Genomic DNA, 16,438 nt, shown 5'->3' with positions numbered 1-16,438 from the left:
ATTCTTGGTTGGCAGTTTTTTTCCTTCAGGGTTTTATATATGTCTCCCCATTGCCTTCTTGCTTGCATGGTTTCTGCTGAGAGATCTGAGCTTAATCTGATTTGCTTGCCTTTGTATGTAGCACTTCTCTTTTCCATAGCAGCTTTCAAGATTCTGTCCTTATCTTTGATTTTGCAGATCTTGATTATGATATGTCTTGGTGATTTTCTTTTGGGGTCTATCCTTCCTAGGGTTTGTTTAGCTTCTTGAATATTTATCTTTTCACTTTTAAAGATGTTAGAAAATATTTCTTCCAGAAGTCCCTCAACTATCTCTTCTGTGGACTTATGTGATTCCTCCTGTTCTGAATGCCAATAATTCTTAAGTTATTCTTCTCTATGTTGTCCAACATGAATCTTAGACCTTCTTTGGATTTTTTTTATCCTCTTTTCTGGTTGCTCTCTATCTTAGCGGTATTGAGAGATTTGCCCTTCAGTTTACTAGTTCTGCCTTCCATCTCTTCTGTTCTACTTCTGTGCCCTTTCAGTGTATTGTTTATCTCTGATATTCTATTATTAATTGTTTTAACCTCTTCCTGTAGGTTTTGAATTGTTTCCAATGCTGTATCTGTCTTATTTCATTGTTCCTGTAGTGCTTTCCTGTCTTCTTCCTTATTTTTCTAAACTCCATTATAAAGTGTTTTGAAATATTATGTAATCATTTTTCTGAATTCCTTCTCAGGCATTTCCAAGGCCTGCCCTCCTTCTAGAATGGAGTCCATGTCTACCTCTAGGTCATTTTTCTCAGATATTTTATCTTGTTTCTGGACATGTGCTGATATGGTCATCTGTTTTTGCTTTTTGGACAAAATTAGTGTTTAGCTGTGGCCTTAATACTCAACTGAGTGTGTGTTTTGGTATTTTTTTATGCATTCTGATTGCCTCCAAGTAGATGTGATCAGGAGGTGGGCTTCCCTTTTCACTTTTTGTATTGCTTAACTCAGAGTAACGTTTGCAGATGTTGTCTGCATCCCTGGTGTCCGGAAGTCCCTGGATTGTGGGGCTTTATAGCATGTGTTTGTATCTTAACTGTGTGGCAACAATTGCTGTCCTTTCTTGGGTAGTATAGGGAGAGAAAGAGCCCCCTAGAGGTAATAGGGGGAACAAAACCTAAACACAACAGAACTAAGGAAAACAAACAAATAAAAATAGCAACATCAAAAAAGCAAGGGAAGGGAGAAAAACAAGAAACAAACAAACAAAACAGCCAGATTGGATACTGTAGTCTGTAATCACGGGAAAAGGAGAGGATCGAGAGAAGAAAACAAAAATCTGTAGTCTAATATGAGTATGACTTTCATGTCCTCTTTCAGCTTCTTGCTTTCAAGGCCATCTGATCAATTTCAAGATGCCACTGTTCGTTGTTACTTTGTACCTCAGGGTTTAATTTTTGGCCTGTTTTGTTTTTAAGGTATTTCCCTCTCTTCACCCCATTCTGGCCTTTTCCCTATTAACAGACAGTTCAGGGCTGGCCAAGCTGCCTATTTGAGTGTAGTGGTTATGAAATGGGCCACCAAGCCCAAGGCAGGAAGTTGGAAACCACCTGCTGTTCCGCAGGAGAACGACTAGGCCCTGTGCTCCCACAAAGATTCACAGCTTCTGAAATCCTGCACAGGGCCACTATGAGCTGGAATTGACTCCCAGGCACTCAAATAGCAAGAAAAGCCAGCTCCTCTAAATGCTGAGAAGATCTGTGCACATGTGTGGTGGAAGAACCCTCCAGTGGTGGGGATAGGGGTGTCCACTTGCTCAGACACCCCCTCTCATCACCAGAATGGAGGTGCACAGGCAGCCAATGTACAGATACAAAAAAAAAAAAAAAGTCAGAACAAAACCAAACCAAACATAATATAATATTGTCACCTTTGCTCAGAGGTTCCCTCGGTTGTTAATTCCCAGAGGGTCTGCTTCCTCCCCAACCTGGTCCCCCTGTTTGGTCTTGCCCAAGTTGCCTGCTCTGGCACAGCCCAGCAGATTTTAAAGTACAGGATTTCTTAGTTCCACTACTAGTTCCACTAGCTGTGAGCCTTCAAACTTTTTAAATATTCCTACCTATGTAGTTCTGTTTTGGAGCTCTGCCCTGCACCTGCTTCATCTGGTATTCTGTGGTAGTGCTGAAAGCGAACGAACTTCACTGCACCTCTACCCTATTGGCCATCAAACCCCACCTCCCTTGTGATTCCCATTTCCATATTTTTTGTAGCAAATATATATGTAACTTGCTATTTCAATCTCACAACATGATGAACACAAGTAATATATCACTGAACTATACATATTTATAGCTTTTGCCAGGAAATATAATACCATCATAATACAAAGAAATGGGAAAGGGAGAAACCAGGACTGTTCTAGTTTCCATGAGGATGGATGGAGAAAATGGTTGGTGGATCATGAGAACAAGCTGCATCTCAGGGAGACTTCAGGATGCTCTGTGGAGACCAGGAAGCCTGAGAAACTACTCACTAGATGAGACTGAAACTCCCCTGTATCACAGGAAATCCAGGAGGACAAACAGAAACACAGTGACTGTCCATGATTCGTCAATATCATCCCCAGTCTGTCCCAGGCATCCTTGCCCTGACTCCTTGTTCCCTTATGGGGACCAACTTGCCTTAGAAGATGGTGTGGGTCAGAGCCCAGACATCCCAGTGACTCTGAAAGCAGACTGATTTGCACTGAGAAGGAGGAAAGACTGAAGATGTCATCGGAAGGCACCTGTCACAGGGCAGGGATGGTGAGCAGGCTCTGAGTCTGTCTCCTGAGTTCTGGTTTTATGTCCCCTGAAACAGCTGTGTGTCTCTGTTCAGCCCACTGCCTTCTGTGTCCCCTGTACTGTCACCTGTAAATGATGACACCAGTCTCCTACCAGAGCTCCTAGGAGGGATTGATGTGCCTGTTCCCTAGACTTTGAGTCCTCTGGTGTGAGACCTGATATGACCCAGAAGGTTTGGTTAAGGGTCAGAAGGAAGGTTAGGAATCAGGCTGATCCAGATTCATATCCTGCCTGTGCCATCTACTAGCTGTGGAATCTTGGAAAGTGTTCTTAGTATGTTGGTACCTCAGTGTCTCCTCCCTACAATGGATGAGAGTACTGACCTCCTAGGTGAGGTACATAAGGCAGTGCATATGCAGCATGTGCCTGGATGTTTGGCACACAGTGTAAGCTCTCCATCTTGCACAGGTGGTGAGTCTATGAGCCATCAGTCCACATAGAGGTGCTGCATCCAGGATCCTAACTGCCATCCCCTGTCAGGTCTGAATCCAAGTTTTCTCTGCCCGCTTCACTGTCCTGTTAAGACACATCTTACTTCTCCACCCACATTTGTGTTTGGGGGAACAAGAGGCTCTAGGTAAGATCACCTAGGAAATAAACTTATTAGTGACCCTGGATGCTGCCAGGAAATCTTTTGCAGCCTCTGAGCTGTGTCCAATCACCTTCATGAGGCAGAGCTGCAGGATGCTGACAACATACAGGACCCCTGGGCTCCCCACCTGAAGACCCAGACTGAGCCATATAAATGGTCTGCTCTGCCTCCAGCTGCAGTCTACCGTGTCTTTTCCGTGATCATCCTCAGCTCAGCCTTTTTTAAAGCAAAGCTGAGCAACATTCAAGCTAAAAAGACCCTGGAGAACATGATCAACTTATTTCACGAATGTGCCAGACCTGATGAGACATTTGACAAGCCCAGCACCTTGACCACAATGAAGGAGAACTTTCCCACTTTTCCCAATGCCTGTGACTAAAGTGGCACCGATTACATGGCCAATCTCTTTGAGAAAAAGGACAAGAATGGGGAGAAGAAGATTGAGTTTTCTGAGTTTCTGCCCATGCTAGGGGGTATTGTTTTTGTTGTTGTTGTGAAATGCCATTGAATTCGTTCCAACTCATAGCATTCCTGTATAGGATTTCCAGGGAGCAGCTGGTGAGCTTGAACCACTGACTTGGTGGTCCAAACCAACCTTCCGGTCCAAACCTACCTTGTGCTCCAAACCTGCCTTGCCATCCAGTGCTTATCCTGCAACGCCACAGATACAGACTAGCAGAGCCATGCAGCAGTCATGGGGCTGCGCCCTCTGCTGGTGGAGACCAGTGAGCTCAGCCCAGCCCAAAGGCATCCAGAGACCCATCGACAACAATAAATGTCTCCTTCCATTTTAAAAAAAGAGGTAATTTAGGGAATGGGAGATATTGAGCAATTTAGCATCCTGGCTAACTAAGGCTTAAAATTTTTCTGAAGGTAATTTAAAAATGATTGCAGTAGTACATCAATAGGGAGCTGCCAGTAATCCAAGCCAGATTCAGAAGAGATCATGGAGTGAAAGATATTGTAGCTGACATCAACTGAATCATAGCTAAAAACAGATAATACCAGAAAAATGTTGACTTTTTGTACTTTATTGACTATGTAAAGGCATTTGATTTTATGGACCATAACAAACTATGGATAACCTTGGAAACAGTAAGTATTCCAGAACACCATATTGTGCTCATAAAAAAACCTGTACATAGACCAAGAGGTATTAATTCAAACAGAACAAGGGAATACTGAATGCTTTAAAATCAGGAAAGGTGTGTGCCAGTGTTGAATCCTTTCACCACACTTTATTCAAGCTGTATACTGAGCAAATAATCTGAGAGACTGGATTATATGAACATGCAATCAGGATTGGAGGAATATTAAGAACCTGAAATGTGCAGAGTATTGTCATGGACCAGCACGACACACTTATTAGGGAGTCCTTGGAGGGAGATGTGGCATTTGGTGAAGAAATGAAGCTCACAGAATCAATGGATCTCGATGAATGGTGAATCTTCTCCTCTCACTTTTATTTCAAATTCTCAAACAGTTTTTATACTACTCCATACCATCAATCTATTAATCATTCTTTTTCAAAGTAGTGGTCTAAATCATACATATTAATCATTTCAATATAGAGCATCAAGAATATCAAAATCTTCCTTGTTCCCCTTTACGTAGTTAGACAATATCTGATTTCTGTAAGCAAACCTCATTGCTCTAAAAATGTCACGTTAACCTTAAAACATAATTCTAAATCTGAACTCCTATTTCTACCTTCACCTATTATTTTCTATAGATTCATTAATCACAACATGTGCCTAAACATTATTTGCTATGGTAACTGACAACACAGTTGTTTCTCATGATTGATTAAACAAGACAAACAAGAAGCATTTAAATGTTTGTAGTTAAGAAGAAACGGAACAACTTCCTTATACTAAAAACTTCTCTATACAAAACATTTAGTTAAATTGCTGCTTATGATCTATTGCTATTCCTTTAGCCCTTAATTGAATTTTTAGCTAATTTTCTAAAGGTCTTAATGTCCCTGACTGAAACTACACAGAATGTTGAATGTAATCTTAAATTTGAACTGGCAAAGACTTTAGCTGGTTTTTCCTAGTGGTGAAACTTATTGTTTGTGTGAAAAGCATTCTTTAGGACTGCACATGATTGAATATGGTGTGAAGGTGTCTAAACGTAATTTTTTACCTTTAATATGATCATTGAAGATTTCTACAAAAAACTTCTATAATAAAATCAAGAAAAATCAAAAAATGAACTATTCATAAAAGGAAAAGACAGAGACTGCAAGTCCCCCTCATGAGGCTCTCCTTGGAGCTTTGCCAACCAAGGAGACACTTGATTGTCACTCTGCTAAAACAATGAGCTTTTCATGCACAGGGTTTCTTGCCATTCTGTTCCTCCATGACATGGCGTCCGCCAGAGTATACAATCATGTTTGCTGGAACTGAAGCCGATTTAAAATACTTACTGATGAAGATTAAAGACCACAGCCTTCAGTATGGATTGCACTTCAATGTAAAGAAAATGAAAATCCTCACAACTAGACCATTAAATAACATCATGATAAATGAAGAAACGATTGAAGTTGTCAAAACTTAATTTTGCTTGGATCCACAAGCAGCACTCATGAAATCAACAGTCAAGAAATCAAACAACATATTGCATTAGGCAAATCTTCTGCTAAAGACCTCTTTAAAGTATTCAAGAGCAAAGATGTCACTTTAAAGACTAAGTTGAGCCTGGCCCAAGCCATAGTATTTTCAGTCACCTCATAGGTATGTGATAGTTGGACAGTGAATATGGAAGACAGTAGAAGAACCCATGCATTTGAATTATGGAGTTGGTGAAGAATATTTAACATACCGTGGTCCACCAGAAGAAGTACAGCTCAAATGCTCCTAACAAGTGAGAATGGAAAGATTTCATCTCTCACTATCTGGACAGGTTACCCGAAGGATCAGTCCCTGAAAGGACATCATGCTTGGTAAAGTGAAAGTCAGCAATAAAGGAAGACCCTCAGTGAGGTGGACTGGCATTGTGACAGCAACAAGGGACTCAAACATAACAATCATTTTGAGAATCGTACAGGACCAGGCAGTGTTTTGGTTTGTTATGCATAGGGTCCCTATGAGTCAGAGCTGCCTGGATGGCACCTAACAACATTAAAGTCCAAAGTACCTAATCACGTAGTCCTTTTTGTTAAAAATAATCATTGAATGTAGTTAGGACCCTTCTCCAGTCTATAAGGAATTACCTAGTGAGTGTGTCACAGTCTTAGTGATAAAGAATCTTGTAAGACCACAGATAAATCATTCTGAGCAATAGATCTCATTATAGATATGGATGGGGGTAGGCAATTGAACAAGTGTCAGCTGGCCTCTAGAACATTCTTTGGAATTTGCCTGAGGAAATTTATTTTATGCACTTATTTTCTTGGAATTAGTTTGACCGCCTGAAATGTAATTTTTTTTAAAGGAATTGTCTTGGCAATTGAAGTAATTATCAAAAGCACCAATGTCCTCATATTAAGTGTAGGCTAGCAAAGAATGCTGGAATGTTTTCTGGTTTGTGTCAAACCAAGTTTTCCTGATGGCTGCCCAGAGCTATGAATCACTTTCCTTAGTTATCTGGGAATTTTCTCCTCTGCACAGGCCCTAAAGCAATTGCTTTCCTTCAAGCCCCCTCCTGTCTCTTGCTGTGTCCCATCTCTCCTGTGACACCTCACTGTCAGTTGTTCATTTATCCTGAAGATGGTATGTAAAATAAGTCATCAGAAGCATGTGGCTTATCAGTCAAGTTCACTGATTGGACCCCTAAGGACCACCAGCACTTCGGGGACAAACTGGCTATTGGACCACATGAACTTGCACATGTGGCTAATTCAGAATATTTCTGAAACTTTTTTGGTACTATCTATTTTAAACATGTCAATGACTCAGTGTTGCATCATAGTGTAGTGTATACTACTAAGTATTCTTAGGAAGCCATGGTTTTAGAACCTCATAGAGTCAGAGAATCAGCCATCAACCTCCAGCCAGTCTCTAGGGCTGCAGTGTCCAAGGCTGATGTATGACATGTAGGTTCTTGCGCAACAGCTAACTCATGAATTTGCACATTTTCAGGGATTACTACATTACAATGGTGAAATGGGCCACCAGTACCAAAGTTGCAGTGAACTGGCTGAACCGAGCCCAGAATGTGTCCATCCTCACCCTCTGCGATGCCACCACCGGGGTCTGCACCAAGGTAGGTTTGGGGGTGTGCAAGGAGTGCCAGAGGCTGCACCAAACTCACGTTTGGGTCATCTGGCTTGATACTTTACGACAAACTGCTTAGCTACTGACTAGCTAAAAGATAGCTTTCTTGTTTCAAGGTCTCTATTTCTGGTGCCACCTGGTGGGTAAATTAAGTATTGCAATGTGGGGGAAATGAACTAATTGCCACAAAAGCTCCAATCCAGCTCTTGGTGACCATAGGGTTTTCAATGGATGATTTTTTTTAGAATTAGATCACCAAGCCTTTCTTCAAAGGTGCCACTGTATGGACTCTGAACCTTTTGGTTAGTGTCTGAAAACAATGCAGAGTTGACAGATTGATCCTAATAGCTCACATGTGCATGCATTCTGCCCTTTTATAAATGTGTTCACATGGTCTGCACTCACCAGTATTTAGCAAAGAGAATTCTCATTTTACAGATGAGGCTGTGATGTTCACTGTGACAGGTACAATGATTGGCCTGAACAAACCGACAATCCGTAGCAGAGCCAGCACTCTAACCTGGTTTGGCTCCATTTTACCTGCTCTTTTATCCACCTGACTCTGAACTAGCTGCCCCCACTGGGCAGGGCAGGATCCCTGTCTCTAGAGGTCACCAGTGAGCCCAAGCTGCAGGCTGGCTTGTAATTGTTGTTAAGTTCCACTCGTCCATTCCGACTCACAGTGACCCTGTCTGGATAAGATTTCCAAGGGGCAGCTGGTAGGTTTGAACTGCTGCCATTGTGGTTTGCAGTCCAGTGCTGATCCTACAGCACCACACCAGGAGTCTGGCATGTAATTGTTGTTGTGGTTGCTATGTTCCGTGGAGTCAGTTCCAACTCACAGTGACCCTGCATAGTGTTTCCAAGGCTGTAAATCTTTCTGGGAGCAGAAAACCTCATCTTTCTCCCACGGAAAAGCTGGTAGTTTCAAACTGCTGACAGTGAGATTAGCAGCCCAATTCGTAATCACTACACATGTAATTAGAGAAGACAAAAGTAAGATAAAACAAAAGAAGGCAAAGAGGGAACAAGGAAAGTGGGAGGCTCATGTGGCCCAGCAGTACATTAGCTATATCACTGGCTCCAGACCCCTAAGCAGAGGGCTCACGCCCACCCTGTAGAAGCTCAAGCACCCTTCTAGTGACTTACCTCAGAAGCCCATCTCCTAGACCTGGGTTAAAAAAAGACATTCAAGCAGACCTTTCGGAAACTTTGCTTTTGACCCTAAATGCTGTTTCCCATTTGAGGAGGGAAAACGCTTGCAGAAGGAGATTAATTGCAACTTTTTTCCATGGTTTCCCACTCCAAGCCCTTCACCAGGAAAGTGTGCATTCAGACTCTCAGACAGTGTCTCCCACCACATTGCTCCAGTTGGCGTGCGAGGTGAATCCCAGTGACTTGTTACCAAGATAAATGTCCTGAAGTTGGTCACTGATAGATCTCATTTTTATACGTAATTCAGAGTACAGCCTATGGATCTGATAGGTTATTGTTGTTGTTGTGTGTTTTTTTAGGAAAAGGAGAAGAAAGGGTGGACATACTAGCTAGGAAATAGGGAGTTGCTCATAAAATTAACATTTTATCTCTGTCCCAATCTTATGAGTATCAATAACATACACTTTTCTTTACCTTGTTGTTGTTGTTAAGTGCTGTGGAGTCAGTTGCGACTCATAACAACCCTGTATAGGGTTTCCAAGGAATGGCTGGTGAGTTAGAACCACTGACCTTGCAATTCAAACCGACCTTGTGGTACAGTGCTTATCCTAAGGCGCCACACTGAATGAAAGAACAACTTTCCAAAGGTCTGGAAGTCAAATCAGCACCCGGGACAGCTCCATGCACCTTGGAACCCATTGTGTGTGCTTAGAGCAGCATCTTGTATTTTGTCTTTTTTTTTTTTGCTTTATTTTGTTTCCCACAGTTCTCTTTTCTACATAGTCCTGCGTGATCTACTTTTTGTTCCCGTGTAAAGTTTTTGTCCAACAAGATTGTTACTAAGTCATGAACTCTAAATTTGGTAAAATGCAATTGAGCACACACATACAACACACACACGTGCACACACACATGACTGAGACCATGTGGCTTCTGAAGTTTGCCTTTCTAATGAGCATGTGCCTGGACAGGGGTGTCCATCCATGGTGACAAATCTATAGCAGGATACCTGAGCTCAGCTCGGAGCCATAACAAGAGACCAAGTGGAGGCTGAGATTACCTCCTCCCTGAGCATGCAACACCAGATGCTCTGTGCTTATGCAGATGCCATGGAAGTGAAATCTAATGGATTTCTGCACTGTTGGTTACACTAATGTTCTTCTCTCATTTCAGAAACACGAGGATGAAAGTGAAGCCTGGCTCCACAGACAGGTAACAGTTCCGCGTGCAATCCCCAATTTTACAGCCTATACCAGTATAGTTACGAATTGGGCTGCAAACTTCAGGGTCAGCAGTTCAAAACTACCAGCTGCTCTGTGGGAGAAAGATGAGGCTTTTTGCTTCCGTAAAGATTTACAGCCTCGGAAACCCTGTACAGAGTCGCTATGAGTCGGAACCGACTCCACGGCACAGAACAACAACAACAACCAGTCCCTTGGTTCTCTGGGCCAGTGGTTCTCAGAGTTTTAAAAGCATCAGATTACATCATTCAGGGGATCTCAGCGGCAGATGTGTGGTGGTCCTGGTGACAGGGAGTCTCTGTTCAGCACCTCTATCACCCTATTCCCCTGAGTAACCGCTGAGGCAGCACTGAAGAAACCAGGGGAAACTTGTGAAAAGTATTGCTTTCAGGGACCTAGAGAAGCTAGTGAGGTCTCCGTATATATAGCTTCAATCCACCCGTCCTTATTTTTCATCCTTAACTCAGATCTAGAAGTATATACTAAAACAGATTCTGTGAACATGAAAGTAAAAGAGTGCAGGAGAGGCCTAAAGTAAATTATTTTATGTGATATATATTTCTATATATATGAATCCTGGTAACAAATCTACCAGCTGCTGCTCCTCTATAGAAAGAGGAGGTTTTCTGCTCCCAGAAAGATTTACCGCCTCAGAAACCCTGTACAGAGTCACTGTGAGTGAGAACCGACTTGACGGTTTAGCACCATTTACATTTATATTTATAAATTTATATAAATGTCTCTATTTATACATGCTGTTGTTGTTAAGTGACATCAAGTGTGAATCCACCAACCACCCCATGAGAGAAAGATAAGGTGTTCTGCTCATGATGAAATTCACAGCCTCAAAACTCTCTACAGGGTTACTATGAGTCAGAACTGACTGGATGGCACTCAACAACAATAAACAGATGAAACAGACAGATGGATAGATGAGGGGGCTTCAAAAAATTTGAAGAAAAATTCCATTATGTTTTTTTTTTTAATTTTTAATAACATTTTATTTTTTGCATAAACATATACAGCAAAACCCATTCCCATTCAATAGTTTCTAGACATTTCTGGACATCATAATCACTGGCACTGATTAAATGTTTCACATTGTGTCATCATTCTCTTTATTTTTGTTCTAGTGTTTCACCCTCATTGACTCAACTCCTGCTCCTTAACCTTCTCATCTACCCTTTAGAATTGTTGCTGTTGTTAAGTGCAGTTGAGTGGGTTAGGACTCATAGCAACGCTATATAGGGTTTCCAAGGAGTGGCTAGTGAGTTTGAACCATCGACTTTGAGGTTCAAATTGATCTTTCCATCTAGTGCATTATCCAGTGCCACACTAGGCCCATTAGAATAGCTTCTGTCTATTGTCAGGAGGGACCAGTCCCTGGAGAAGGACATCATGCTCGGTAAAGTGGAGGGTCAGCGTAAAAGAGGAAGACCCCCAATGAAATGGGTTGGCACAGTGACTGCAGCAATGGGCTCAAGCTTAACAGTGATTGTGAGGATGGCACGTGAACATGGACAGTGAATAGGGTCCCTATGAGTCATAACCAACTGAATGACTCCTAACAACAACAACATTTGGTTTTATATGGTGGTGGTGGTTATGTGTCCTCCAATTGGTTCCGACTCATAGCGACCCTGTATAGGTTTCTGAGACTGTAATTTTTTTTTTCTTAAATGTTTTATTGTGAATTATGTGATAGTTTACATGGGAGATCCATTATGTTTTAATTCCATTTTTTCCATGGATTTTTTTAAATTCCCCTCATATATTGCTATTGTTAGGTACTGTTGAGTTGGTTTAGACTCACAGCGACCCTGCGTATAAAAGAAATGTTACACTGTCTGATCCTGTGCAATATGCACAAGTATTGCTGCTTGGAAGTGAAACTTTGGTCACTGTATTTTCTTTCATCATTTTTAAAATCTCATTTCTTACCATGAGGTTAGAAGAAGCAAGTAGTAAAGGTTTTTTCCTTTTTAGTCTATGGAATGAGAGTGCAATGACTGAAAGATAAGCACAACATTAGTGGTTTGAGCCCACCTGCCACTCTTTGGAAGATAAATGAGGGCATTCTGCTCCCACAAGGATTTACACCCTCAGAAACCCTGTACAGGGTTGCTATGAGTCAGAACAGACTCAGTGACGCTTAGCAACAACAGCAATGTCTGATGGAATGCTATGGAAATTGTCGTAAAATTATGGGAGGGGAGCGGAGAATCAAGCTGCCAGCCACATGTGAGTGTAAGGAATTATGTGGATAAGCCACAGACATGCATCTGTATATGAGAAGGTCTATTTTTGGAAAATAACTAAAGCTAGGTAATAAAACAATTGACAGTGGCTCTCCAAGAAAGTTGTAAATTCTGACTAGCATGGCATTGCTTTTATTGGAGAAATTAACAATCTACACCATCCTCCTCTGTTAACTATCTCAGGGATGGTAGTCTTACAAATACATACTTTTGTTTTTTTCATTTATCCTTATTCTGCTCAGTGTCAATCTTGTTCAAAAGGGTAATGGCTCAATATGGCCTCCTGTTTTCATATGTCCTACCTGTGTGCCAAGTCCAAGACAAGCAAATGTCCACAATGAGAGAATACTTGGGAACCTTAAAAATATCAGTGTACTGGAAAGTACTGGAACACCACCTGGACCAAAGATGTAAGCAGCTATCAAAAGTAATGTTATATCATTCATCTTATGTCAGAAAGATTGGAGTAACCCATTATCCCTATAGATATTTGTTCAATATTTATGGGTTGTATGAGACACCATGCTAAGCTTTGTGGACTTAAAAAAACAAATCAGCTCTCAGAGATCTTACAGTCTAGAAAGAAACATAAGAAATACATGTACATTCTGAAAGGTGCTTAGATCATGGAGTGTAAATATTTAGAAGTTGAGGAGTGGAGGCAGGGAGATGAGGAATGCAGCACAGAGGCAGGGAATGCTTGAGACCTGACGCTGTGTTAAGAGTGTGGATCTGAATTAATGGAGGAACAGGATGAGGTGAAGGGCCAAGTGATCATCACAACCCTGCCATTTCCTATGGCCGCTGGAAAGTGAAGCACAGGGTGTCCTGTCCTCTCCTGCTGCCCTGGCTTCTCTGAGAGGCACTCACAGTGCTCATCTGTGGCTAACAGCAGCACCATTTGAAGCCCGGCACACTGAGGAGTTGGCTGCTCCCGCCATCACTTACCTCCACATCTGTTGAGTGAGCAGAGTCAAGATCATTAGCGGAACTCTTAAGTATTTATCCAATATACTTCTCACCGCCCAAGTGGCAACATCATCCAAAGCCTGTTAGAGATAGCCTGAATGTAATTTGTAAAACTACATCTTTATGAGTGAAATCACTCCAGCACTTAAAAAGTTGTTGTTAAGTGCTGTTGAGTCAGTTTCTACTCAAAGCAGACAAGCTGTTTAGGGTTTCTGAGGCTTTATATCTTTGTAGAAACAGAAAGCCTCATCTTTCTTCTGAGGAGCAGTAGGCAGGCTCAAATCATGGACCTTGTGGTCTGTGGTACAGTGCTTAGCATTTGGAGGCACCGTGTTCCCTACTTAAAAAGTAGCATATATTAAAATAATAAAGTTTACATATTAAAAGTATATACTTTAGAGCATTTATTGAGAAATCAGGTAGTATTTTTAAAACAACTATTTAAAAAGCCATTTATTTATTTATTTATTTTTTAGCTCCAAACATAGTGATCTATGAAAGGGATTTTTGTCCTGAGGTTCTTTCCTTGATAGGTCAAGTTAAATGGCCACAGCTGTCCACAATCTAAGTCCTGGCAGCTCTGTGAACTCTGACTGTTTCCATCAGAAGAGCTCCATGGTCAGTAGGAAAATTCAGTTCCAGTGTCTCATGTTTTATTTTAAAACAGTTTTCATAAAGGATCCTATTTGTCAAAAGTAATTTATTGTATTTCTGCATCTTTCAAGATACTGTTGAGTTTCCTGAAGGGCAATTTAGAAACTCCTCTTGGGAGTGATCTGCCATCTGTTGCCTGCTAAGCTTCTTACTATCAGTGAGAGATGAACTCAGGCCATGCAACCTGCTCTATGTCCACTTAAAATACGCCACAGATGTTCACTCAAAGACCCCAGGGCAGATGCCATTTGAGGAGCAGGATGGAGGTTGAAAGTCTTGACAACCTCAGTGAGACCTATCTGTATAGACAGGCTTGTCTTTTGCCCACTGCTGGAGGAGCTGACGTGAGCAGCGGCTGCCCTACAGGGCCTGACTTGGGTGGAACTGTTCCCTGAGTCCCCTTTTGGCCTTCCATCTTAGGGCTCATCTCCTTCTTATCCTCCTATCTCCTTCCCAGTCCTCGACAGTAGATCCAACGGAGATCGTTCTGAGCCCAAGCGAGGAGTGTCACATGGGTAAAGCCACCAACGAACTACCTCTTCTCCAGGAATCCCAGAGAAATGACCAATCCCTTCCACTCAGCACCTCTCCCCTCACTCATTCAATCACTGCTTGTGACCGTGAAGTTCATCCTAATCATTGTTTGTGGTTTCTGCCTTAAGACCATTTTGTTGTCTGTATAGAACCCCAGAGCCGATCTTTATGTTTGAAGAGATTGTCCTGTGGGTCAATTTGTGACTATCTTTTTGAGCCAGAATTTTGGTTTTGTGATTTGAGAATTTTGATGGGCAATTGGACAAGGTGAGTATATCTGAACCATGGGAAGATTTGGCAGAAATACTACAAATAGTTCATGAGGAACATCTCATAAACAAAAAGGACTCTCTCCTCTCAGATCTGTGAATAAAGTTGTATAAACTAGGCATCGTGTATCATAAACTCTCCATAATCCAGAAAGAAATGTTTCTCCAAAAATTAAATGAGAGACAACCAGGATTCAATTCCATGTCACCTAATCAAAAACTCATTGTACTTCTTCACTAGAAGTTCTTTAAATGGAAAGAGATTCCATTTATTGCCTGAGGAAACAGGTGTTCGGAAGACTAACAGGCCAGTGTCTTTACCAGGGCATCATGGGATTTTTCCATGGAACAGTGGTTGTTCCATGAAATGACTGTAGCCCTCTTATTACAGAAACAAGCATTCTATCCAGAATTAACAATTTATTACATTTATTCAAAGTATTTTTTTCCTGCCAAAAGTGCAAACATTTCCCCTAGAAAACCAAGAGAATATTGCCGTATCTAACCAGGGGTTGGCAAATAGAAGTGCATTTAAAAAGCCAAATTTACTGATCTTTCCATTCCCTTTGCTTTTAAATACCATGCTTCCAACTCTAAATAGAAAAATAAATATTTGCAGATTAAAGGTTTCATGTTATTGCAAATATTCATGAAGATTAAATGTCATTGTAATCACATGTTAGTTGGTTTCTTTGGGCATATCACATTTGCATGTGCTCACTGGCTGGCTGCAGGGAAATGAGTTCGCTTTGTGCCAGCTGGGGTTTATTTACCATTTGTTCTCCTGAATTAACATGGAGCTCCTTGAATCAGAAAATGTATATCGTAACCAGCTAATTGGTGTTCACGGGTGGCAACTTCCAAACTTGGGCTTTGCGAGGATGATGCTGTGGAGCAAATTCCCTTTTCACTCATCAAAGCGACAGCTAACCCGGGTGGTCTGCCTTGTGGCTAAGCAACCAGCTGCGGAAATGGGGGTGACCTGGCAAAGATGGAGATGCGTCTTTCAGGCCTCTGCTTCCCCCAAGGAAGCTTGAAATTCTGATTTTGTTCTTAGGGAAAAAGAACTGTAGATCCTTGTAGTCAGTGTCTCATGTTGACAGCTAAAACTTGTCTCGAGTTTTTGGTGGTGGTTCCGGTTGAGTTGGCTTCCACTCCTGGTGACCCCATGTCAAAATAAACCAAACCCATTGCCATTCAGTTGATGCTGACTCATATCGCCTCAACATAGAACTGCCCCATAGATTTCCAAGGCTATACTTTTTCCAGTAGCAGACTGTCACATCTTTCCTCACAGAATGTCTGGTGGGTTTGACCTTTCCCTTAGCAGGTGAATACTTGGCTCACTTTACCACTGGGGTTCCTTTGGCCCCAGGTTGTTGTTGTTGTTAGGTGCCGTGGAGTCACTTCCAACTCATAGTGATCCTATACTGTTATGCCCAGAATTCGGGGTCCTCAAAGACCACCCAGGAGCCGTGTACCAATGTAAATACATAAGGGTAGTTTATTCAAGCTCGAGCCAGGTCTCTAACCTTATCCGACACAGCGGAATAGGGAAAGAGCCTCCAACTCATTGTCTGCAGGGTTTTTATAGAATTTTCAAACAGCTCAGGTTTCTCAGTTTTACAATCTTTGGATTGGTTAACAATTGGCAAACTATGAGATGTTACAGTTTAAATGGTCAGGACTGGTGGTCTTTGTTCTTAGGCTAGGGTAAAGGAAAACATCTGGC

General features: G+C 41.7%; 1 protein-coding gene across 2 annotated transcripts in view; it reads left to right on the top strand.

Moving 5' to 3' along the window:
* DPP6 (dipeptidyl-peptidase 6) overlaps nucleotides 1–16,438 on the top strand; it is a 1,346,563-nt gene that overhangs the window by 1,133,254 nt on the left and 196,871 nt on the right. For both annotated transcript variants that reach the window (XM_006871298.1, XM_006871297.1), the window contains 2 exons: nucleotides 7,492–7,615; nucleotides 9,955–9,993. In XM_006871298.1, the coding sequence (XP_006871360.1) occupies nucleotides 7,492–7,615; nucleotides 9,955–9,993 (163 nt within the window). The remainder of the gene's footprint in view (nucleotides 1–7,491; nucleotides 7,616–9,954; nucleotides 9,994–16,438) is intronic.

The sequence above is a fragment of the Chrysochloris asiatica genome, unplaced genomic scaffold (assembly GCF_000296735.1).
Source record: "Chrysochloris asiatica unplaced genomic scaffold, ChrAsi1.0 scaffold00166, whole genome shotgun sequence".
Lineage (NCBI taxonomy): Eukaryota > Metazoa > Chordata > Mammalia > Afrosoricida > Chrysochloridae > Chrysochloris > Chrysochloris asiatica.
The sequence above is the reverse complement of the archived record's forward strand: the minus strand, read 5'-3'. Positions and strand labels throughout refer to the sequence as shown.